The 25,226-nt window shown below is 41.3% G+C and overlaps 2 protein-coding genes across 4 annotated transcripts; both read left to right on the top strand.

The window, feature by feature from the left end:
* Positions 1 to 747: 747 nt before the first annotated feature.
* On the top strand, positions 748 to 7,881 carry fndc7b (fibronectin type III domain containing 7b). The gene is made up of 14 exons (XM_026147740.2): positions 748 to 1,048; positions 1,465 to 1,725; positions 1,953 to 2,213; positions 2,324 to 2,581; positions 2,757 to 3,020; positions 3,163 to 3,423; positions 4,017 to 4,277; positions 4,506 to 4,766; positions 4,864 to 5,121; positions 5,310 to 5,570; positions 5,694 to 5,981; positions 6,427 to 6,663; positions 6,875 to 6,940; positions 7,033 to 7,881. The coding sequence occupies exons 1-14, from the start codon at positions 748 to 750 to the stop codon at positions 7,323 to 7,325; spliced, it is 3,531 nt and encodes a 1,176-aa protein (XP_026003525.2). The 3' UTR covers positions 7,326 to 7,881.
* A 3,834-nt stretch (positions 7,882 to 11,715) lies between these two features.
* On the top strand, positions 11,716 to 24,416 carry henmt1 (HEN methyltransferase 1). Of its 3 annotated transcripts, none has more exons than XM_026147053.2 (9): positions 11,716 to 11,873; positions 12,124 to 12,236; positions 20,776 to 20,910; positions 21,043 to 21,225; positions 21,333 to 21,519; positions 22,323 to 22,485; positions 22,588 to 22,672; positions 22,782 to 22,939; positions 24,241 to 24,416. In XM_026147053.2, the coding sequence occupies exons 1-9, from the start codon at positions 11,790 to 11,792 to the stop codon at positions 24,348 to 24,350; spliced, it is 1,218 nt and encodes a 405-aa protein (XP_026002838.2). In that variant the 5' UTR covers positions 11,716 to 11,789; the 3' UTR covers positions 24,351 to 24,416. The 3 variants fall into 3 exon arrangements, with proteins under 3 accessions (XP_026002838.2, XP_080147570.1, XP_080147569.1); XM_080291444.1 differs by having other exon boundaries at positions 12,124 to 12,269; positions 24,250 to 24,416; XM_080291443.1 differs by having other exon boundaries at positions 12,124 to 12,269.
* The last annotated feature ends 810 nt before the right edge of the window (positions 24,417 to 25,226 follow it).

Here is a 25,226-nt window from a genome sequence, read left to right as displayed (position 1 = left end):
ACTGCATCTCCAACATTGCTGTGGTGTCGTGGACTGGCTCGGCTGGTGCAGAGTACTACATTGCCAAAGTTAGGACGGAAGATGGACAGTCTTCGAGCTGCTGGTCTGACAGCGAGCAATGTGCCATGCCCAATGTCCTCTGTGGACAGAACTACACAGTGACTGTGGTGGCCTCAAACAGGAAGTGTAACTCTGATCCCAGTAAAGGTGACCCACTGCGATCAGGTGAGGACAAATCAGTATTTTTGCTACGCTGTTGTTATTTTTACTCTGAAAATAGAAAGTGTGTAAATAATTCAAAGACAGATCTAATTTAAGTCTTTTTTAAATGTAGTTCTGTGTTCATTTAAAATGTATACTTAAATGAGTTTCAATTTCCTATTCTTCACACTTTTATCTAGTTCCTTGTGTTCCGACTAATGTGGAAGTGAAGATGGTTTGCTCCAAAAATCAGGCTGTTGTGTCCTGGAGTGCTAGCAATGGGGCTCTTTCTTACAAAGTGACAGCACAGAGCACAGTGGGGTCCATGTCCATCTGCCAGACTGCAGGCCCAAGGTGCACTTTGACCAATCTGATGTGCGGACATGATTATTCTGTCCAGGTGGTGGCAGAGGATGAAACCTGCTCAAGTCTGCCCAGCCCAGCTATAACTTTCCATTCAGGTAAAACAGTGAGATTTTAAATGAATCTCCTTTGGACTGTGTGATGTTCATGATGTCAGTGTGTCATAGATTTATTGCTCTTAGCATGTGCAAGTACTCAAAGTGTTACTCCCTTCTTTTGTCAGTTCCCTGCACACCCAACATTGGCACAGTGATTCTGGACTGCTTCACCAACTCAGCCCTCTTGGACTGGGCCTACGCTGAGGGTGCCTTGTATTACAATGCAACAGCACACTCATCCAGTGGCCATGTTTCCACCTGCAGCTCCAACATCACCAACTGTGAGCTGCCAGGCTTACAGTGTGGTCAGATCTATGACGTGATCACTGTGGCCTCAAATTATGAGTGCAGCAGCCCTCCCAGCTCCACACTCCAGGTGGAATCAGGTAAAAATGCAATAAAAATAAGTTAAAATTGTGAGGCAATGATTTTCTGTAGTGTACCACTTATTTGGTAGTTTCACAGTAATTTCAAACTGGCGGAAAACATATTTTTTTGGCATATTTCAACTTCTAGGGGGGCATAAACAAATGCAAAACTCAGTATTGCGGGAGTTTAGTTGGGTCGCTTACTAGTGCAAACTACATGTCATTTTTTAGGGACCTGAAGATGTTATTAAGTTTTCCATTATAAAATTATTAGGTTTTTAGGTATAAAAGCCTTGATGAAGCTTAAGGAGCTGTTATGTTATCTGAGTCAGAAGTGTAAGCACCTAGAAATGGAGCTAGGGTTGCAGCTAGCCACTATCATTACACTTACTACCTCCTCATTGAGCTATTTCACTTTGTCCTTCAACCACCAGTGCCTTGTCCTCCCGAGGATGTTGTGCATGTACTGGATTGCTCTACTAACACAGCTGTGGTGGAATGGCAGGCCAGCAGAGGGGCGGACTACTACATTGTCCAAGCCGCCGGCGTGGAAGAAGATGAAACGAGTTGCGAGACAATGTCACAGTCCTGCATCCTCGCAGACCTCTTATGTGGCTTCACCTACAACATCAGCGTGATTGCTGTTAATGATGTGTGCAATGTGTCAAAGAGTGACACACAGCAGATGCAAGCAGGTACAATAGGGAATGTTCATGTCTGACAGCCAGTTACGACATGCTAAGTCCATAATTTTCTTAAATAGGAAAATAAAAATACATAATGTTTTTGTGATTGTTCAGTAGTATATTTAAACAATCTAATATTTACACACAGATGTTGTTACTACTAGTTATTATCATTGAAAAGGTCTGTATGTGATCATTGCATCTGTACTAATCGTTCTTTCCCTGTGTTTTTGCAGTGCCCTGCATACCACACCTAGTGGAGGCCGGGGTTGTTTGTGAGTCTGGTGCTGTGGCAGTGTCTTGGGAGCCAAGTAAAGGAGCATTATCCTACACGGTAGTTGCCCAGGGCCGCGGTGGCTACGCTTCAGTTTGCAACAGCAACGACTCAACCTGCCTGCTCGGTGACGTGCTGTGCGGCCTCAACTACTCGATCACTGTTACTGCTTCAGATGACACATGTAACAGCACTGAAAGCTCTGCTGTGGAGATCAACACAGGTTAGAAGATTTCATTTATCAAAATATGATGGATTTTTTAAAAAGAAATCATGAATATATAGTATATTAGAGTGCAATTAATATTCTTCTGTATTCACATTTGTCTTTAGTGCCATGTGTGCCTCAGAAAGTAAGAGCTGAGATGGTGTGCAGGAATGACACAGGAGTGATATCATGGGAAGAAGGGGAGGGTGTGTCCATCTACAAGGTCCAGGCTTTTGGACCTGATGGTCACAAGTCAGAGTGCGACACAACTGAAAGCAGTTGCAAGCTACCCAACATGCACTGTGGCCAGCTCTACAACCTGACAGTTACAGCTCAGGATGGACGCTGTGATAACAGCCGAGCCCACCTCAGCCTGCAGTCAGGTAGGTGGGAACTACTGTGTGTGTGTGTGATCTGTGTTTTAAGATGTCTTTAAAGCTTAGCCAATGATAGTAATGATGAAAAAAATGATTGTATGTTGTTGACATGTCAGTTGTCTTACTGCTCATATCATACCTCATACCTCAGCAATGCTTAATTCATCTTTTTCTTTCACAGTGCCATGTAAGCCAACCAGCGTGAAAGCTTCTTTACGATGCCACTCAAACTCTGCTGCAGTGACATGGGAGGGGGCCAGCGGAGCTCTCCTATATACTGCAGTGGGTGTTACAGCAGATGGCCGTTACAGGGCTGAGTGTAACAACACTATGACCTTCTGTGATCTGAGTGAGCTGCAGTGTGGGCAGACCTACAATGTTAGCATGTTCAGCCAGGATGAGTCCTGTTCCAGTTTGGAGGGCAACAAAGCTTACGTACGAACAGGTATCAAAAGCAGCGGAGGCTCAGACATGAACTCAGTGTAACAGCTTGTGACTTTATACAATCTACATACAGATGGCAGGCTTAATAATTTATCTGAGTAGTTTAACAATACTCAAACAACTTGTGTCTCTGCCACCCTCAGCGCCTTGTCCACCACAGAATGTGGTTGTTGGTGCACAATGCGGAGCAGGTTCCATGGTTGTGTCCTGGTCCCCCAACCCTGATGCCCAGTACTTCCACGTGGCTGCAGTGAGCAACACTGGGGCGAGACTCTACTGTAACTCTACTGGAAATAGCTGCACTCTAAATAATCTACCCTGTGGACAGAGCTACAACATCACTGTGCTGTCTATAAGAGATGGTTGCCAGAGCAAACCGAGCGCTGTGGTGGAGTCTTCTTCAGGTAAACTTTTCTTATAAATACAAAATGTACTGATGTGCTGGAGACGTGATACACTTTCTTCATGTCTTTGTTCCATAAATAAGACCCCAAATATGAGACGGTGTATTAATCTGGAAAGCAAAACAGCTGCAAATATCAATCCGATAATAAATATTTGTTAGTTTATTTCATCTTTAAAATCAAGGCTTAAGATCTGAATTATGACAACAGCTGCACCATCAGGTGCAAAAGCCAGCAAACCATGTATGTAACATTTCTTTAGAGATGGTGTTATAGAGAGTTTCCAGATGTGGGAAGTGGGAGGAGTCCCGGCGCATAACTGCAGTTCAACATGTTGAAATAAGAAGCTGAGCTTATGGTGCCAGTGAACATCTGTAGATGATTAAATATATATATATTACATTTACCATGCGCATTAATGTTTTGCCTGATCTTCGGCTTAAGCCACAGATTTTTCACAGGATGTTAACCGGTGGGTGCTACTGGAAGTTTAGAAATAGATATGCTTTCCATCATTTTTTCTTTTATGTTGAATTAAATGTGGATCTCCTCTGGAGCAACTTGCTCATTATTTTGCCTTTCACCTTTAATAGCTCCATGCATACCCAGGAACATTAAGGGTAGTCTGGACTGCATATCAAACAGTGCCTGGGTGACGTGGGACGACTCGATGGGAGCAACCAGTTACTTTGTGCTGGCCCGAGCAGCCAATGGTCACAACTCCAGCTGCACTACCACCTCATCTCCCTGTAAAGTCCAGGATTTGAACTGTGGGACACTTTACACCTTTAAGCTCAAGGCTATCAACAAGCACTGCAGCAGTATTGACAATGCCACCTTTGAGCTTGAGACAGGTATTTAGCAGGAATCTCTGCACTCTGGATCCCTCTCTGTTAAGTGTGTGGTGTTTTGTGTGTTTTTGTGAGGTTTCTGCAAAGTATTTTGACCCCTGACATCTCTGGGTGAGGCCTGCTATCTATATCTTTTCAGCTTGTTTTCAGCTGTTTTATCATTTGTGACAGATTAGACATTGGAAAGGATTTTTCCTTTTTCTAATTATTGGTTTGAATTATTTTCTGTAGGTCCTTGCACTCTAACATCCATCAGTGCAATGAGCCAATGCAACAGTGACACCATCCTAGTTGAATGGAAGGTGACTGCAGGGACACCAGTCTATGTGGTCACAGCTGAAGGTGATGACAACTCTGTTGTTACCTGTAACAGTACCTCCACTTCATGTGTACTCCAGAATGTTCACTGCGGCATGCACTACAGCGTCATAGTAGCAACTTCCTCTGATAAGTGCAGCAGCCTCAGAAGCCCTCCAAAGAAGATCCAAACAGGTATTCTTCAGCTTCCCAGATTTGTCTGCTAAACTACAGTAGAGTTTCAGTACAAACACCCACAGAGATTTGAATCAGATAACTCTGTCTTCTTTAGCACCTTGCGTCCCAGCCAATGTAACAGTGGTGCCATCGTGCAAGGACACTGGGGCCAAAGTGAGATGGGCGGACTCTCTGGTGCCCACATCATACCAGCTGATAGCCACAACTCGAGATGGACACGTGGCAACCTGCAACACCTCAGTGAACAACTGCTCTTTGGTTGATCTTCACTGTGGTCAGCTGTACAATTTAAGCATCACTGCCAGAGGGGAGAACTGTACCAGCTATCCCAGCAGTTCATCCTTTAAAACAGGTACAAATAACTGATCAGTTATTTTCTGTCATCTTATTGAGCTTTACTTCTTCAAGTCTTTTGATTAGTTTGTGTTACTGAAAAGGGTATCCTGTTTTTTAGATTCAACATTTCTAAAAAACTGCGTTTAGAAATTGGGCTGCATGCTACGTTCCCCTAACAGGAATCCTCTCTCTCCTTCCTATCAGTGCCCTGTGCGCCCTCTGATATCGCGGTGGATATTGACTGTCAGACCAACTCGGCTGCCATGTCGTGGAACAAAAGCACGGGTGCTGTGGAGTATTTTAGCTTTGCACAATCCACGAATGGAGTCGCCCTGTTCTGTAACAGCAGCAATCCCTCCTGCACCTTCAAAGGGCTGGAGTGCGGTGGCGTTTACAATTTCTCTGTGACAGCCTCTAACAGCATCTGCAACAGCTCATTCAGCTCACCTCTGCAGGCTGGAGCAGGTAAGTCAAACATTTATATTTAACTACAAGTTTGGGGGAAAAAAGTGTTTAATGTGTTTCTACTCCTACATTTATGGTCAATTTGCAGTGTTATTGATAAAATGCTTCTTCCTTCTTCTTCAGTCCCGTGCCCTCCTTCTCGTGTGAATGTCCGTATGCAGAGGATAGACAGGTTATACTGGGCCATGATATCATGGAGCAAAGTTACATGTCCTGATGTTGATTATTTGGCGGAAATCAGCGGTCAGATTGAAAACAACCCACAAGCCTTGATGACTGTCTCTTCTTATTGGCTACCCAGGCCATACTTTGAATTTCCAGTGCCTTGTAGCACTGCTTTTAACATCACAGTGCGTGCCAAGAACTCAGCTGGTATCGGCAAGCCATCGAGTCCCATTACTGCACTAACAGGTAACTTTCTGTTCTCATTTGTAGACTTTAAATGGAACAGGATGTGTTTTTGCATGGATGTTTATGCAAATGCAGATGGCTGCAGTTCCCTGGTTCTGCTGGAGGTCTCTTCCTATTAAAAGGGAGTTTTTCCTTCCCACTGTTGCCAAAGTGCATGTTCATAGGGGGATTGTTTGATTGTTGGGGGTTTTCTGTGTTATTGTAAGGTCTTTACAATATAATGCACTTTGAGGCAATTATTTGTGACTTGGCGCTATATAAATTAAATTAAACTGATTTATTTTGAATTAAACTAAACTTATACCATAATGTCAGCCTCAAGTTATAGCGATTTATACATCAAATGCAATAATAACAAAAGCCTGACATTACAGTATAGATAAAATTTTAACTGTAGCATTACCCTTTCCTTCGGTTAACAGCATTTTCACTGTTTCCTTCCCAGCCCCGTGTGCTCCACAGAGTGTGATGTACACTGGCAACAGGCAGTCTGCTGTCCTATTCTGGAATGCTTCAGTGTTTGCTACCAGTTACACGGTCTACAACGTATCGAGAGGAACCCGTGTAAAACTATGCAACACCACCGAACTTTCCTGCCAGCTAACCGACTTCGATCCTAATGCAACTATAGTGACAGCTAGCAATGCTGTAGGGGAGAGCAATCCCAGCCAAAACATTACAGGTCAGACAGACAGCAGTGGTCTGCAGCCTGCACGCAACTTAGGAAAACAGATTTAAATGTTTCTACACTCCTTTGTGTTTTATGTAATTCTTTATAACTTTGTATAATGCCACTAAAAATTAAATGTGGTTGGTTCTTTTTCTATATATTGCTATTTAACACAACCCTCTTTGAGACATTTTCTTACGAGTGCTTTCCGCATCTTCCTCAGGTCCAGTGACAACTCGCAGAAGAAGAGACCTGGAATTTGTTCAGTTCTATGCCAGTTTAGAAGAGGGTTAGTCTGTTTGTATTGGTGTAAAACAGCATCAAGATAGTGTTGCTCATGTAATCAATCAGCTGTCACTCACTTCCCTCTGTCTCCGTTAGATCTTGAAATCCCAGAGGTGCTGACATTAACAGTAACTGGAGTTTCTTTGCATGTGAGTTGGACGACAGTGACGGGTGCCACCGAGTACACACTTATGATTGAGGAGGAGCAGATAAAGGGAAAAGCCAGCAAGCCGGCGAGAGTTCGAAGAGTGGAAGGTGACTCTTACACAGAGACTGATCTCAAACCCCAGACCACCTACTGCGTCAGGGTGGCAGCCAAAAATGCCATCAACCAAAGCAGCTACTCCCAGTCCAAGTGCAGAAACACTGATGCTCTAGTGGGCTCTTAGTGACACACACACACATGCACGCATACACACAAATTCACTTAAATAGACACTGGACTAAACAGAAATACTATCATATGCCACTTTGTAGCATCCATAACACAACTCATGCTGGTTTGATCGTACACATACTTTAGGAAGATAATTGTGAAAAGGAAGTAATCACACATACAAAGTCATGATAAAATTATGTTTCTTAAATGTCACAAAGAGATGATGATCAAACCTAACAACCACTTATAGATTTAAATGCTTCTGAATTTTCTGTGGGAGTAGTTTGTATATTTGCATAAATGTAGCTCTGCTGAAATTATACAGTATTTATCAAAAACATGCTTATATTTTTGGGGTAGGTTATTCGATTCTCTGCATGATTGATGAAAAATGTAGTGTAAACAAATAAAATGGTAATTTATAAAGCTATATTTGTAAAGCCATGCAGTATCTGATCTTTTTGATGTACTATGTGACTTCTCAGATTGTAAACACGCCGACAGATGCTTTTGAACAATCCCAGAAATTAAAGAATAAAAAAAAGGTTGAAAACACACAAAACAAATCTAATCTGGAGTTTCATTTTTTCCAACTTGGAAAGCACACCATCTTTTAACTCTGAAGCTTTACATATCAGGGCCTGTGCAAGTCTGAAGATTATTTTAGAACAACTTCAGATAAACAACAGAAGACATTACATTATGTCACTATTTATTCAAAAAATGCTAATCCAAATTACAGAAGTAATCTGTATTTTCTCATACTCAAAATCAGAGGTCTTCACTGGGATTTATGCACTGACAGGCAGATACATGGATAGCTTTAACACTTAGAACAACCAGGAGGGTCATTTTGACCTTAAGTAGAATTTGATTTGGGCCCCCCGCCAGCACCAGTCCCGCCCACCTCAGCACCACTAGTATTATCTATAGTTTGTTCATGCTTTATCATTTGTGCGTTAAACATCAAACACAACTATTATCATAACTTACTAGTGTGCTGGAAGGAAATCAAGACAATGTATGATTCCTGTTCATGTGCCTCACAGCTGTTCCGTATTTCCCAAATGTGGTAAAGCGCAGTGATATACTGTGAAAGGAAATGATGCAACTGAAGCCTGGCAGCATCTGGTATATACAGTGGGGCAAAAAAGTATTTAGTCAGCCACCGATTGTGCAAGTTCCCCCACCTAAAATGATGACAGAGGTCAGTAATTTGCACCAGAGGTACACTTCAACTGTGAGAGACAGAATGTGAAAAAAAAAAATCCATGAATCCACATGGTAGGATTTGTAAAGAATTTATTCGTAAATCAGGGTGGAAAATAAGTATTTGGTCAATAACAAAAATACAACTCAATACTTTGTAACATAACCGTTGTTGGCAATAACAGAGGTCAAACGTTTACTATAGGTCTTTACCAGGTTTGCACACACAGTAGCTGGTATTTTGACCCATTCCTCCATGCAGATCTTCTCGAGAGCAGTGATGTTTTGGGGCTGTCGCCGAGCAACACGGACTTTCAACTCCCGCCACAGATTTTCTATGGGGTTGAGGTCTGGAGACTGGCTAGGCCACTCCAGGACTTTCAAATGCTTCTTACGGAGCCACTCCTTTGTTGCCCGGGCGGTGTGTTTTGGATCATTGTCATGTTGGAAGACCCAGCCTCGTTTCATCTTCAAAGTTCTCACTGATGGAAGGAGGTTTTGGCTCAAAATCTCACGATACATGGCCCCATTCATTCTGTCCTTAACACGGATCAGTCGTCCTGTCCCCTTGGCAGAAAAACAGCCCCATAGCATGATGTTTCCACCCCCATGCTTCACAGTAGGTATGGTGTTCTTGGGATGCAACTCAGTATTCTTCTTCCTCCAAACACGACGAGTTGAGTTTATACCAAAAAGTTCTACTTTGGTTTCATCTGACCACATGACATTCTCCCAATCCTCTGCTGTATCATCCATGTGCTCTCTGGCAAACTTCAGACGGGCCTGGACATGCACTGGCTTCAGCAGCGGAACACGTCTGGCACTGCGGGATTTGATTCCCTGCCGTTGTAGTGTGTTACTGATGGTGACCTTTGTTACTTTGGTCCCAGCTCTCTGCAGGTCATTCACCAGGTCCCCCCGTGTGGTTCTGGGATCTTTGCTCACCGTTCTCATGATCATTTTGACCCCACGGGATGAGATCTTGCGTGGAGCCCCAGATGGAGGGAGATTATCAGTGGTCTTGTATGTCTTCCATTTTCTGATGATTGCTCCCACAGTTGATTTTTTCACACCAAGCTGCTTGCCTATTGTAGATTCACTCTTCCCAGTCTGGTGCAGGTCTACAATACTTTTCCTGGTGTCCTTCGAAAGCTCTTTGGTCTTGGCCATGGCGGAGTTTGGAGTCTGACTGTTTGAGGCTGTGGACAGGTGTCTTTTATACAGATGATGAGTTCAAACAGGTGCCATTCATACAGGTAACGAGTGGGGGACAGAAAAGCTTCTTACAGAAGACGTTACAGGTCTGTGAGAGCCAGAGATTTTCCTTGTTTGAGGTGACCAAATACTTATTTTCCACCCTAATTTACGAATAAATTCTTTACAAATCCTACCATGTGGATTCATGGATTTTTCTTTCACATTCTGTCTCTCACAGTTGAAGTGTACCTCTGGTGCAAATTACTGACCTCTGTCATCATTTTAGGTGGGGGAACTTGCACAATCGGTGGCTGACTAAATACTTTTTTGCCCCACTGTATGAAGCTTTGGTCATTTGGATAAACTGGCCTAGAGGGACAGACCACTGTGTATTATGTAAAGCCCCACAGCACAATGAGCACATAATAAACCTCACAAGTCTATTTTTGGGTTTCAAAACTTTCAAAATGAAATGTTCTGAATGCTGTGATAAAACAGTTTCTGTTTAAATAAATTATTTCAGTGTAAAACTGGGACTGTGTGACACCTCAGTTGTCTGAGGTGATCCTGACGGATCAGAACTAACTGATAATTAAGGACAGTCAAGTTTTATCATATGAACAACAGTATGTTACCTGAAAGTATTCAAACACTGTATTACGAATTCTTGTCTCTGTGGGAAAGTTGCATTCACTATATGTGTTTAGGGGTTTTCGTGGCTGCAGTGAGTGATGCTGCAAGCAGTGTTTTAAGAGAGAGATAGAAATAAAATGGTCTTCTTGTTTGGATTTTGCAAGTCCACAAGACCTCAAGTCAGTAAGAGAAAAGCACCCTCTGCAGTACAGCCCATGCAGCAGTCCATTGTCCATAGCACAATCCATTTTCACACAGGAATACACCATAACACAAATATTTTTTATACACATGCTGTATGTCTCTTACTGGATATTTAAGTATCGTTTTGTTTTTAATGGGCATATGGAAGCATGGTTATTTTCATATTTCCATAAAATGTTAACCTCTCTGATAGTTTTTTTTTATTTTTTATTTTTACATTGAATACTGAAAATTCTTGATAATACATCTATCTCTGCCTGGCATGCCCCCCCTATAATATTGGTATATGTTTAACACACACAAAATATACATTTATCAAACTGGTTTGTGTGACATTTCAAGCGCTCTTTGGGGCCCCCTTCTGGTGTTGGAATCCCATTTGCAATTCATTTGCTCGGATTAATAAGGTGCTCCACACTCTTCTTCACTCTGCAACCCATTTGGTTCTCCACCCGTTCCACCACACACTGCTCTGCTTAGCTATGGCTCAATGCGACCCTGCAGTACTTTTTAACCTTTTATCGTTATATATTTAACTGGAGCTTTGCAAAAGGTTGTCAACAGCCAAAGAAGAGCTTTGAATTTCCTTTGAGAAGCCTGGAGAACTGTTAATGACAACAGCTTATAGAAATCACAAAACAAGACTGCCTAAGAGAGTTCAGGCAGAAAAAAAGTGGTCATATCCATCCAAATATTGACATTCTGGCTTGTTAGACTTGTACAAACTCAATTTATGCCTTAGACTGTATTAGCATGTATGTGTGTATGTTTTTTCTATTTTCCATAGCAAAATGTAAAGAAATGCAGGTTGGCTCAAGGCTTTTGCACAATACGGGATATATTTGTGGTGGAAAATGGACATTTGTATTACTACATAATTGCTTTGCTTATATTATGTGGAGTAGAAGCAAAAATATTTAAAAATAAGTCATATATTTTACTTTCAAAGACATGCTCAAGCCTGCTGAAGCCTCGATTAAGCTTTAAGGGATTTTTCCAAAGCCAACAATTATTAATTTAATATAAAAAAAAATAAATTTTGACCAGTTGGATGCACTTCCACAACTCTACCACTTTTGAAGCCATGTGTTGCCGATATATTTTAAATAATGTAAGAACAGAACCATCTTTGCTCACCCTCCCCTCCCCCCAAAAACGCTCCAGACTCGATAACAACAGCGCCCTCTGGTGGCCGGCGGGCGGGGTTACAGGACTCTAAGACGAGACAAAGATGGATCTGACGTTCAGTCCGCCGCTTCACAAGCAGAGACATCAATTTGTCGTCGATTTTGTCAAGAGGAACAAACCTAAAAAGGTCGCTAATGTCTTCGTGAAAAATACATTTTTTAAAACTTTAGCTTAAAAGCAAGAATTTCGTTTAGCGACGTTTGACTACACCAAAGCTAATTATGTTAGCAAACATTTTCACCAAACCAATTAAGTTAGCTACTATAGTGCATAATAAACTACGTTGCCTTGGCTTTTCTTAACGCTTTGGGTTCACTGTATTTACAATTTCTTATTAAATTTCTTTAACCGAGAGTCTGCGCTGTGCCTTTGTCCAGGTGGTGGACTTGGGCTGCGGTGAGTGTACCCTCCTCAAAATGCTCAAGTTTCACCACGAAATTGAACTTCTGGTTGGAGTGGACGTGAACGGTGCCAAAGTCAAGAAAAGGATGTATGTATGTATGTATGTCTGTTCACGCAAATGGTGAGAGTTAAGATTAGACTGCGGGGTTAAAGTAATTTAAAGTGTATTCTTTGGCGAATCTTGTGCATCAGTGCACCAACATATATTCCTCTTAACATGTTAACGGAGACAACAGGTCTGTCTAGGCTATGTCGAGATTTTTCATTTCGTTTTATAAAATAATCCCGTCCACACTTAAACTCAAAAATGAAGGAAAACGCTGCTATGAACATGCCAAAGCAACAGGTGGCGATATATTCCTAACAGTGTAGAAATGTTGGCCAATCAGAAGTCTAGAAGCCTCGGTGGGAAATGGTAAACAAGGATGGGGCATAGAAGCAGAACCGAGTCGTATGTGTGGAGGGACAGTAACTGTGTGTATATGTAAGCATTTAACCACTGCAGAGAGTACAATTAACAGTATTATAGAAATTCATTTCACCGAAACGTCTGTGAAGGTTCTCAGTCATCCAGGTCATCGTAGTCAAAGGAGCTTGCGAAGAAAAGCGTCTGGACTTCTTTAAGTTGCTTGAAGACGTTTCACCTCTCATCCGAGAAGCTTCTTCAGTTCTAAGGTCAAATGGTGGAGAGTCCCAGATATAAACCTAGTGGGAGTAACCCCCCACAGAGGGACAAAAGGACCCCCTGATGATCCTCTAATCGCCTGAGCCAAGGTGTGAAACTGGGCGTGGGTCCCAATCAGCCAGAGTTTCGGGTGTGTTCATTGTGAAACCTGGCCCCACCTTAGACTCAGCAGTCCATCTGCATCTTAAGGATAAAGGACACTCTTTCGAGGATGCCAATGTTCACATTTTGGACAGAGAGGACAGATGGTTTGAAAGAGGAGTGAAAGCCATCTATGTCCACTGTGAGCGACCATCTTTGAACAGAGGCGGGGGTTTACGACACCAACTCTCTGCCATCTATAATCCAGTTTTGAGATCCCTTCCCAGACGCCTTAACGCCCACTCACATCCTGGGCCATCTGACCTCAGGAATTCGCATGATAAGGTGGGGCCAGGTTTCACTATGAACACACCCGAAACTCTGGCTGATTGGGACCCACGCCCAGTTTCACACCTTGGCTCAGGCGATTAGAGGATCATCAGGGGGTCCTTTTGTCCCTCTGTGGGGGGATACTCCCACTAGGTTTATATCTGGGACTCTCCACCATTTGACCTTAGAACTGAAGAAGCTTCTCGGATGAGAGGTGAAACGTCTTCAAGCAACTTAAAGAAGTCCAGACGCTTTTCTTTGCAAGCTCCTTTGACTATTTCACCGAAACAATAACGTGGCGCACATTGTGACGTCAAAAAGGCGCACATCTTTGACGCTGCATTTTCTCCGTTTTTCTTGTCCACACATAAATGCAAAAACGGAGTTTTCAAAAATATCCACCCTGGCCGGAGTTTTTAAAAATCTCCATTTTCAGTGACCGAAAACGCTGTTTACGTGTGGACGCAAGGTGCAAACGCATAGAAAAATCTGCGTTTTCAAAAATACCCGGGTACGTGTGGACGTAGCCTAGACCTTTGCAAAAAAAATTGACTGAAACGACTTTATGAGATCACTAAAATATTTCTGTAGAGTAAATATCCTTAGAGTGGGTATTTAATTTGGTAAAATTTGTTATCACAAACTACAAGATGAAGGTTTGATCGACGTTTTTGAGGCTTTGGATGTCTTCAGGCCTGTGAGTCAGCTGCTTTCAAAGAGTCCTGTTGGTTATATCGTAACATTGCTGATTTTCACAAATCCCCACCTCTTGCATTTGTCTTAAATAAAATGATAAGTACATAGTGTAAAACTAACACTGAAACTAATAAAAACCAAACAAAAGCTAAACATTTTTAAATGATAAAAACTCGACTTGTACAGGGAGTGCAGAATTATTAGGCAAGTTGTATTTTTGAGGAATAATGTTATTATTGAACAACAACCATGTTCCCAATGAACCCAAAAAACTCATTAATATCAAAGCTGAATGTTTGTGGAAGTAGTTTTTAGTTTGTTTTTAGTTTTAGCTATTTTAGGGGGATATCTGTGTGCAGGTGACTATTACTGTGCACAATTATTAGGCAACTTAACAAAAAACAAATATATACCCATTTCAATTATTTATTTTTACCAGTGAAACCAATATAACATCTCCACATTCACAAATATACATTTCTGACATTCAAAAACAAAACAAAAACAAATCAGCGACCAATATAGCCACCTTTCTTTGCAAGGACACTCAAAAGCCTGCCATCCATGGATTCTGGTAGCTAGCATTCCACACACACACATACACTTTTTGCCAAGGTTCCAGCTGCAGTCACCAAGACATGTAAATGTATTTAGTAACCCTCTGGGGTTTATTGTATTTTGCACACCTCTGTTGCACACACATAAGAAATTCACTCACATGTGTTGTACCAGTGTACCTGCACATGTTATGTGATACGGGAAATCTCCAATTTTTTTAATTTTTTAATTTTTTTTGAGATTAAATAATATACCATTGTAAAGACGACACAAGAGTTCCAGAGGCTCTTCTGGGAGCCAGAGTCGACCAGAAAACGTTTCCCCGAGCTTGAGTCCTCTATGAAGAGCAGCCTTTCCTTATCGGCAGCGGTCACAGCCGCTACAGAGCGCTGGCAGGCTTGTTTCCCTGGGCCTTAAAACTGCAAAGGCGGCACGGTGCTGTCACGCTGATGGTAAAAACACAGGCCTTTACCACAGTGCCGCTGTGCCACTTTATTTTTTAACAAAACTCTACGCTTTATGTATAAAGAACTGCCTATTCTACTACTTATTGAAGAAAAGAATCCACAAAAGATTAGTTTTACTTTCTTTTATTTGTTCCAGATTAATTCTAAATTATTTTTTAAAAAGCAATGAAATGCATCAGATGTCTCCCATGCTTTCTTTTCTGCTGTAATTTTTTTTTTCCTTGAACATAAATTGGCCTATTGAAAATAAAATGTAGTAAGAAACACTACATTTTTTCAATAGGCCAATTTATGTTTAAGAAAACCCCCAACAATCAAATGATCCCATCTGAGCAAGCACTGGGCGACGGTGGGAAGGAAAAACTCCTTTGTCTTAAAAAGAAGAAACCTTCGACAGAACCAGGCTCAGATGGTGCGGCTTCTGTCAAGACCGGTTGGGGGTAAGGTAGTTAAAAAACTACTCTAACGGTACAGCACTACAGCTTTTTGGTGGAAATGGGTGGAAGGATGGGTGTTACACCTCGTTTCATTGGAGGTCTTACAGGTGGTCGGGGTGTAGATTCAGCTTTTTTACAAATAGGTGGCAGAGGGACAGGACTAGGTCGTGGAATTATACCTAGTTGGGTGGGAATAGGTTGCTTTCCACTTCTGGATATAGGTGGAACACACATCCTACGAAAAGGTGGTAGGTTGTCGGTCGAGAAAGTTTCCTTTTTCGTTGGTTGTGTGACTTGAGGAGCGGGTGTCAACTTTGTGTTTTTCGGTCTAATGGGTGGCAGTGGAGTCCGCTGTAACTGTTGTTCGTCAGATGCATCTTCCCTGCCTACGTAAATGTATTTATGTTCCTCAAAAAGGGCAATGTCTTTTTCAACTTGACTCATTGCCTCTTCAAGAAACATTTTGTAATTGTATTTTTTGTGCTGTGAAGGGGAGATAGTAAAAGGGAGGGATTGATATTCAAAGTTTAGCTCATTAAACCTCCTCTTTAGGCCCTGGAGAATGTTTTGTTTCTCTTGTTCGGCCAGTGGTTTAACTGTTTCCTGTTGTTTTGTTAACCAGGCATCATTGTCCTGCTTAGCCTTTTCTTTCTCTGCCTTTCTTCTACGCAGGTAGCCTGGAACGATTCTGTAATCGTTTTTCTGTAAATAAAAGGGGACAAGTCCAGATTTCTCAAGGAGCTGCTTGTCCCCTTTGCGTGTATCCACACAAGCAGGTTGAGCCATGACTTTCTTCATGCCTGTGTGTTCTGGTTTTTTCCTGAATGTGTGTTCAGGTTTTTCGCCTTCTGGCCTCTGTGGGCACATTTCGCGATGAGATGGGGCCTTAACTGTTCTTGGCACCATGGTCCTGTGTTCATTTTTATATTTATTTTCTAATACAATTGCTTCCCTGTATTTAGAAATATACATTTTAGGTTTGGGTGGAGGAAGAGTACTCTCCTTTGGGAGAAGGTTATAAGCGCTTTCATCTGAAAACACAATTCAATCGCTAGCTTAAAATCACCTGCAAGGGAATTCTACAACTGTGTGTCGAGGCACCCCTATTTATAGATTTTTATGGCCTGGCATGTGACATCATGGTGGCCTGGCATGTGACATCATGGTGGCCTGGCATGTGACATCATGGTAGCCTGTCTTTGTTCTGTCATTTAAGCCCCACCCCCCTGGTTACTGTTGCTATTGTAACTATTATATTATGAATGCTGGTAGCTAGCATTCCACACACACACATACACTTTTTGCCAAGGTTCCAGCTGCAGTCACCAAGACATGTAAATGTATTTAGTAACCCTCTGGGGTCCAGAGTATAATTGGCCGTTTTTGACTACTTTTGATTTTACCTCTATATTTCACCTTTAAAAAAATCTTTTTTTTTTTTTTTTGGCACAACCTCAAATATCTGAAATTTGAGTTAATTTTTCATTTATACTATATTTGCACAATAGATCTAAATTCAGACAAAAAAAATTCAAAATCCGAGTAGAAAATACTTGTCATTTTTACTGTAAAAGCCACAAACATGTTTAAGGAATTGTTTTCATAACTTGAAATGCGAATAGAAGTTGTACATTTGTAAAAATTATGCACAAGTTTTGCAAACAACTTTATGTTCAGTATAATATATGCAGGTTTTCTTCCTGAATACTATCGTTGTTTATATTTACTGCGGGAAGAAACGGTTTTTATAAGGAAAAACACTAGAAAGCACTCAGTCCCCCTCCCAACTCCCCCAGCCTTTCCTATTGGTGAAAAAATATACCATGTGGACCAATCAAAAAATGATAGGGCAACATAGCATTTAGTTGTTTACGAAGGCGGGCAGGTGTATACATATAGTTTGAGTCTGACGGCTCTTTGTTTGCTTCTCATCTGTAAACTCTGCATACTCTCTCATGTGATTCAGTTTGTTTTGAAAAGTCTCAACAGGATCTTGAGCTTTATTGTGAAAGGTTTACGTGGAAAACAAACAAGCGTACAGCGGAACCACGCGATGGTTTTACCGTCATTGTTGCTAACGAAAACACGTAAAAACAGGCACTTGCCCGCCCATAGTGTGGTTATATTAAATATAAGAGAAAGAGAGAACTTTAAGAAATTAATATAGCCACTAAGGTGACCGTCAAAACGATGAAAAATACTGCTGTAAACAGTTTATTTTACGACATCGCGAAACAAACGATAGCGTAATAGGAAACGATAGACATTTTTATATCGTCATTTGATATATATCGTTATATCGAACAGCCCTAACATACACTCTTATATTTGTACATATATTTATTCTTATAATTCTCAGATTTACCCATTCGTATATTTTGCTTGTTCTTATGTTATTGTATTTTGCACACCTCTGTTGCACACACATAAGAATTTCGCTCACATGTGCTGTACCAGTGTACCTGCACATGTTATGTGATACGGGAAATCTCCAATTTTTTTTAATTTTGTTTTTTTTGAGATTAAATAATATACCATTGTAAAGACGACACAAGAGTTCCAGAGGCTCTTCTGGGAGCCAGAGTCAACCAGAAAAGGTTTCCCCGAGCTTGAGTCCTCTATGAAGAGCAGCCTTTCCTTATCGGCAGCGGTCACAGCCGCTACAGAGCGCTGGCAGGCTTGTTTCCCTGGGCCTTAAAACTGCAAAGGCGGCACGGTGCTGTCACGCTGATGGTAAAAACACAGGCCTTTACCACAGTGCCGCTGTGCCACTTTATTTTTTAACAAAACACTACGCTTTATGTATAAAGAACTGCCTATTCTACTACTTATTGAAGAAAAGAATCCACAAAAGATTAGTTTTACTTTCTTTTATTTGTTCCAGATTAATTCTAAATTATTTTTTAAAAAGCAATGAAATGCATCAGATGTCTCCCATGCTTTCTTTTCTGCTGTAATTTTTTTTTTCCTTGAACATAAATTGGCCTATTGAAAATAAAATGTAGTAAGAAACACTACATTTTTTCAATAGGCCAATTTATGTTTAAGAAAACCCCCAACAATCAAATGATCCCATCTGAGCAAGCACTGGGCGACGGTGGGAAGGAAAAACTCCTTTGTCTTAAAAAGAAGAAACCTTCGACAGAACCAGGCTCAGATGGTGCGGCTTCTGTCAAGACCGGTTGGGGGTTAGGTAGTTAAAAAACTACTCTAACGGTACAGCACTACAGCTTTTTGGTGGAAATGGGTGGAAGGATGGGTGTTACACCTCGTTTCATTGGAGGTCTTACAGGTGGTCGGGGTGTAGATTCAGCTTTTTTACAAATAGGTGGCAGAGGGACAGGACTAGGTTGTGGAATTATAACTGATTGGGTGGGAATCGGTTGCTTTCCACTTCTGGATATAGGTGGAACACACATCCTACGAAAAGGTGGTAGGTTGTCGGTCGAGAAAGTTTCCTTTTTCGTTGATTGTGTGACTTGAGGAGCGGGTGTCAACTTTGTGTTTTTCGGTCTAATGGGTGGCAGTGGAGTCCGCTGTAACTGTTGTTCGTCAGATGCATCTTCCCTGCCTACGTAAATGTATTTATGTTCCTCAAAAAGGGCAATGTCTTTTTCAACTTGACTCATTGCCTCTTCAAGAAACATTTTGTAATTGTATTTTTTGTGCTGTGAAGGGGAGATAGTAAAAGGGAGGGATTGATATTCAAAGTTTAGCTCATTAAACCTCCTCTTTAGGCCCTGGAGAATGTTTTGTTTCTCCTGTTCGGCCAGTGGTTTAACTGTTTCCTGTTGTTTTGTTAACCAGGCATCATTGTCCTGCTTAGCCTTTTCTTTCTCTGCCTTTCTTCTACGCAGATTCAGGCGTGCAGCAGCAATCACAGCCTCCCAGACACTGTTCAGAGAGGTGTACTGTTTTCCCTCCTCGTAAATCTCACATTTGATGATGGACCACAGGTTCTCAATGGGGTTCAGATCAGGTGAACAAGGTGGCCATGTCATTAGTTTTTCTTCTTTTATACCCTTTCTTGCCAGCCACGCTGTGGAGTACTTGGACGCGTGTGATGGAGCATTGTCCTGCATGAAAATCATGTTTTTCTTGAAGGATGCAGACTTCTTCCTGTACCACTGCTTGAAGGTGTCTTCCAGAAACTGGCAGTAGGACTGGGAGTTGAGCTTGACTCCATCCTCAACCCAAAAAGGCCCCACAAGCTCATCTTTGATGATACCAGCCCAAACCAGTACTCCACCTCCACCTTGCTGGCGTCGGACTGGAGCTCTCTGCCCTTTACCAATCCAGCCACGGGCCCATCCATCTGGCCCATCAAGACTCACTCTCATTTCATCAGTCCATAAAACCTTAGAAAAACTAGTCTTGAGATATTTCTTGGCCCAGTCTTGACGTTTCAGCTTGTGTGTCTTGTTCAGTGGTGGTCGTCTTTCAGCCTTTCTTACCTTGGCCATGTCTCTGAGTATTGCACACCTTGTGCTTTTGGGCACTCCAGTGATGTTGCAGCTCTGAAATATGGCCAAACTGGTGGCAAGTGGCATCTTGGCAGCTGCACGCTTGACTTTTCTCAGTTCATGGGCAGTTATTTTGCGCCTTGGTTTTTCCACACGCTTCTTGTGACCCTGTTGACTATTTTGAATGAAACGCTTGATTGTTCGATGATCACGCTTCAGAAGCTTTGCAATTTTGAGACTGCTGCATCCCTCTGCAAGATATCTCACTATTTTTGACTTTTCTGAGCCTGTCAAGTCCTTCTTTTGACCCATTTTGCCAAAGGAAAGGACGTTGCCTAATAATTATGCACACCTGATATAGGGTGTTGATGTCATTAGACCACACCCCTTCTCATTACAGAGATGCACATCACCTAATATGCTTAATTGGTAGTAGGCTTTCGAGCCTATACAGCTTGGAGTAAGACAACATGCATGGAGAGGATGATGTGGACAAAATACTCATTTGCCTAATAATTCTGCACTCCCTGTATAAGAAAATCTTCTCTATTCTGGCCCAGTCAACATTCAGCATTCGCTGACATTGTCTGCTTCCATCTGCTTCCTTTTGACTGAGTCCTCTGGGACCTCAGAACATTTAAAAAACACTAATTAAAGCAGAAATGGAAAACAGTGTGACATCAGTGAGAACAAATCAAGTGACGGTCATAAAGATTGGAATGATTAAAAAAACAACAAAAAAAAACCCCCGCCTCTGAGACGGGAGACCAGTTAAGTTTAACTTTAAAAACTGGTTGAAAGTTAGTAATTTAAAATGATCTTAAAGTCTTGCTCTGATTATTGTCTTCAATAAAGATGAAAGCACCAGGCAGCACAGTAATGTGCAGGCTCTGCTTGAATGTTTCTTTAGGCATGGATTAGCTCCTATATCAACTGACTACCTGGAGCCAAGTTACGATCAGCTGTGCGTTGAGCTGTACCAGGGCTCAGTGACCCAAAAAGACGCCCGCTTCAAAGGATTTGATCTGGTCACCAGTATAGAGCTGTAAGCTGCTGCATTCTCCTCACTCTTTTGCGTTCTGTTCATTATTACAAATGTTTTTTCTTTCTTTGCTTTTATGCTCGTCACTCTGTGCTGCTTCTTGTAACTGTGTTTTCTATCTGTCTGTGTGTGCAGCATTGAGCACCTCACTCCTGCTGATGTGGAGCTCTTCTCTGAGGTGGTATTTGGTTACATGACCCCAAAGATGGTCATCATCAGCACCCCAAACTCTGAGTTCAACATCTTCATGCCTGGAGTGTCCTGTTACAGGCACAGCGACCACAAATTTGAATGGACCAGAGCAGAGTTTAGATCCTGGTACATTAACTTTTTTTTAGTCATGCAAATAAATTCATCCTGAAACACTGTAGGAACCTATCCCCTACTGAGCATACAACACAAATTTAAACTGCATCCCTTCTCAGGGCTATGAAGGTGTGTTTGGACTACGGCTATGAGGTGGAGTTCACTGGTGTTGGAAAAGCCCCACAGGGCCAACAGGAGGCAGTTGGGTTCTGTACCCAGATCGGTGTGTTTTACCAGCTCTGGGGGAGAGATTGCTGCAAGACGTTGCTCGTCAACGATGCAGAGGATTTGTTTCCATATACATTGGTAAGTATATTTCAATATTAGTACAAATGGAAAAAGCTAATTATTTCTGTAGTACAAACAAAAAGCATTAGTGATAGTGCTGTGGTATTTGTGTTTTCACTAGCATTTCCTGAGCTGCTACTATTGGAATTATGCACTATTAATATTATTAGCTGCTGCAGCTGGTCTTTTTGATTTATGTGATCATCGATTCATACTGCCATCTGGTAAACAGGAAACAGCTGTAACCCATGTCTTCAGTCCTGTCAAGTCTTTTAAGCCTTGTCTCCCATTGTCCTCTAACTTATTTGTCTACTGAAACATCCTCTGTGTTTTCTGGGTCATGCCAGAAGGGAGGGATGGATGGATAGATACATAGATCTTTTTTTTATTTGCATTTTTGATGAAAATGTACATGTGAAAATATTTGATGAATGCACATTAGTTACTTCCTCATCAGTTTTTATTAATTAGTCATTCCAGTGATTTGAATACACCTAGCAAACCAGAGGTAAAAGCAATATTTGATGATGCAGTAGATTGCTTTTAAACTGGTATGAAATGACAGTATTTAACGCCCTCTGCTGGTGGCTGCTTAAAATTGCAAACAGCTGGACATACTTGTAACACCAGCGTGATTAATAGTGATTAAGCAAAAATTACATTTCTATACCTCTCTAATAATAACTTTGTGGTATTAATCAACAGCATTAGAGCTTTTATCCTGAATATATGCTTCCCCAGGTTTCTGTTTCATACAGGTTTCTGTGATGCTGCCTGCTTCCTTTGACTTTTGACCTGTGCTTTTTCCTCTGCTCTGTCAGCTTTACAGAGTAAACTACCCCAGCCTGTGCGACAACAACATCTTGCGCAGGGTTCTGGTGAGTGAAGTGCTGTACGGGGCAGAAAAACTAAAGAATAGATGGATGGAGGAACAGGCCGACGGGATATGTGATGCAGTTGCACTGTGTCAAACTGAGGGAGGAGGTGAGGAATTCCTGTCAGATGAAGCAGACAGGGTGAAAAGCATTGTTTTATCATCTTATTTAAACACGTTTGTTTAAAATGCACCAAACTGTATACCTACAGCATGTGCAGAGGAGATGAAAGATTTAATGGAATGGAGTGGTGCATCAGACAGTGCTGAAAAACAGGGGTCCTGTACATCATGCAGGTGAGCTTCCTCAGGAGGATGCCAGTATGTGGTATTAAGGAGAGGCAGCATCTCCCAGCGTTTTATTTTATGAGTTTTTCTTTATTGACCTTTTTGTGTGTACTAATAGGATTGTGGCTGTACCACTGGATGTGCTGTGGTCCTGCTGTCCTAAAGTCAGTGTGCTAAGTGGAAGCCTTGGTAATCTCAAACATCTGCTGATGGATGAGCCGAACATTAAACTGAGCCAGGATAGCTCTGCTGTGCTAATAAATCACTGGGAACAAGGTATTGTTTGATTCATTTTCTTTGTGCTTCACTAAACGTTTGAAGTGGTTTTTAGATTGTGTTAATCTTTCTGTGAATATGAATATTTTCTTCATTCGTTGATGTAAGTTTGACTCTAATCATCTCGTGCTGCATAATAATGAATGTAAAAGAGTCTGGCTTAAGTCCAAAATTAAAATCTGATGTTTTTCATCATTGACCTGTCTCATATGCACTGGTGCATATCAGACAATTAGCAAGGCTAATGGAGGCTCAAGTTGATGTGGCACAAATAGAGCCTCAGGTCTTGTGCTGACAAACAACCCTCTGTAAATGAATCTGCTGTCTCAAGCAAATGCGTGTTATGTACCGTACTGTGTGAAAATCCAGAGCCACACCTTATTTCTTTATATTTTACTTCCAAGGAGCCAGACTTTCTTTTACATTTTTAAAGTGGTCTTGAGGAATAGTTCTCCAAGCTTTCTGACGGTCTTTCAAAGTTATTCTTCGGACATTGGCTCCTTTCCCCCCCACTCATTCAAGTTCTGAACTGTGAATCATTCAAGCATCAAAAAGGCACCTAACTCAAGGGATGAACCAGTGTTGTCTAATAAAAAGGCACAACAAGACAGCTTGATAAAGAAACTTAAGTTAATAAATTTAATTACAAAAATTGTTATTAATTTGTATCTCTAGGCACTTTATTATTAGCAGTCAGTCACAAAAACATGCCCTCCTCTCATTTTCTGTAGTTAAATCTATGAAAAATGCCAAAGATAACACAAGTTGAAGAATAAAGGTGCCAAATATTGATTTTAAAGCTCAGTAGAAGTCCACAAACTGTATTTACCGTATTTCCATGTATGTTTCTACAGATTTCCCATCTTCCTAGCATAATATAGAGAAAGGAGGGTGGCTCAAAACTTTTGCACTTACTCGATTAAGTCAGAACACACATGTCAAGCCTCGATGAAATAATCCTATGGATGGCCAGAAACTGTTCTCCACCCCTTTGCATAACTCATACTGACTAAAACTTCAATAGTGTCAGCAGTGACAGTATTAAGTGTATTTGTGTGGAAGGGTATTGCAGCCTTCCACACAAATGCAGTACTAAGAGGTTGTGCAGCAGAGATCATCAACTTGTATTCACTGCTCACAAGAATCATTTTAGCCACATTGACCACAGAGTGCTTTGCTCACTTCCCTTTCACAGCTCACATGCATCGTCAGCTAACCATGCAGCTTGTCATTGCAGTTCTTGTGTTCGTTGCATGAATGTTTCTGTGTTTGTGACTGTGACGCTTCATTGGGATTCTCAGACCAGGAAGAAAAGGAAGATGACTACAATTTGGATGACAGTGGGTATCCAGAGGCCAGTCTGCACAGCCACAGTGCTGAGCAAGAGGAAGACTGGGAGGAAAATGATTGATGTGGAGGATGTTTTCCAGGTATATGTCAGTGTGATTACTGAGTTCATAATAAATATGAGAAAAACTTCAGATTGTCATTACTGCACCGTCTACACACATCAAAAGGACAAAAGCACAGGCTAGTGAACATTAAATCATTTTATTCTACTGTAGACATTTTAAGCATCCAGTACACTTGTTAAAGAAGCAAATGTTGGTCAAAAGAACAAGTCTTTAACAGGGAACACACTGGACAGTGTCGGAACATCACTATACAGAAGAATACACCTTAGTTTTGTAGACAACAGCTTCACAGAAGAGAAGAAGCAACCATGTTTGTAACAACATGTTAGGTACCGAGATGAACATACCTGTTTTACACAGGTAAAACAAGGGATTTTTACTTTACAAAACAAAACAACCGGTCACCATAAATCATACACATAACAGTCATATGTAGTGAAAGACTTTTAGAAACAAAAATCTTAACAAAAATATGGCACAATATCAGCAATGAAAGATTCAAAAACAGCTGCGTTCATTACATGTGATCAACATCAAACCAAAATAACACTGATTTACATTTATATCATATACACTGATGCTTATGCAGACATCTCTTCTTCAAACAAATGAAATTAAGTCCTACGTAGTAAATGGCAAGCAACATCCCTCCTTCAGCGTGGAAATGGATTAGAAGATGGTACAGCTCAAGTGAGGAGAAAACATTACAATGTGTCAGGCTCTGCAAAGCTTGTCACAGCTAAAAACGACAGCATAGTCATGCAGAGCACGGGAACGTAAAGACAGAACACTGACGTATAGTTAAAACACCATACACTGATGACACTTTGTGCAGATATTGATACAAGATGTATAAGAGTTAATCTAGAAGA

This window comes from Astatotilapia calliptera, chromosome 17 (genome assembly GCF_964374335.1).
Source record: "Astatotilapia calliptera chromosome 17, fAstCal68.1, whole genome shotgun sequence".
In the NCBI taxonomy this organism is placed as follows: domain Eukaryota; kingdom Metazoa; phylum Chordata; class Actinopteri; order Cichliformes; family Cichlidae; genus Astatotilapia; species Astatotilapia calliptera.
This window is presented reverse-complemented; position numbering and strand designations above follow the sequence as displayed.

Coding starts and splice junctions, on each gene's coding strand:
- fndc7b (XM_026147740.2), top strand. CDS start 748: ATGTGCAAGTACTCAAAGTGTTACTCCCTTCTTTTGTCAGTTCCCTGC. Junction 1,726..1,952: donor CACACAGCAGATGCAAGCAG/GTACAATAGGGA, acceptor GTGTTTTTGCAG/TGCCCTGCATACCACACCTA. Junction 5,982..6,426: donor TCCCATTACTGCACTAACAG/GTAACTTTCTGT, acceptor TTTCCTTCCCAG/CCCCGTGTGCTCCACAGAGT.
- henmt1 (XM_080291443.1), top strand. CDS start 11,790: ATGGATCTGACGTTCAGTCCGCCGCTTCACAAGCAGAGACATCAATTT. Junction 11,874..12,123: donor AGAGGAACAAACCTAAAAAG/GTCGCTAATGTC, acceptor GCCTTTGTCCAG/GTGGTGGACTTGGGCTGCGG. Junction 12,270..20,775: donor TATGTCTGTTCACGCAAATG/GTGAGAGTTAAG, acceptor ATGTTTCTTTAG/GCATGGATTAGCTCCTATAT.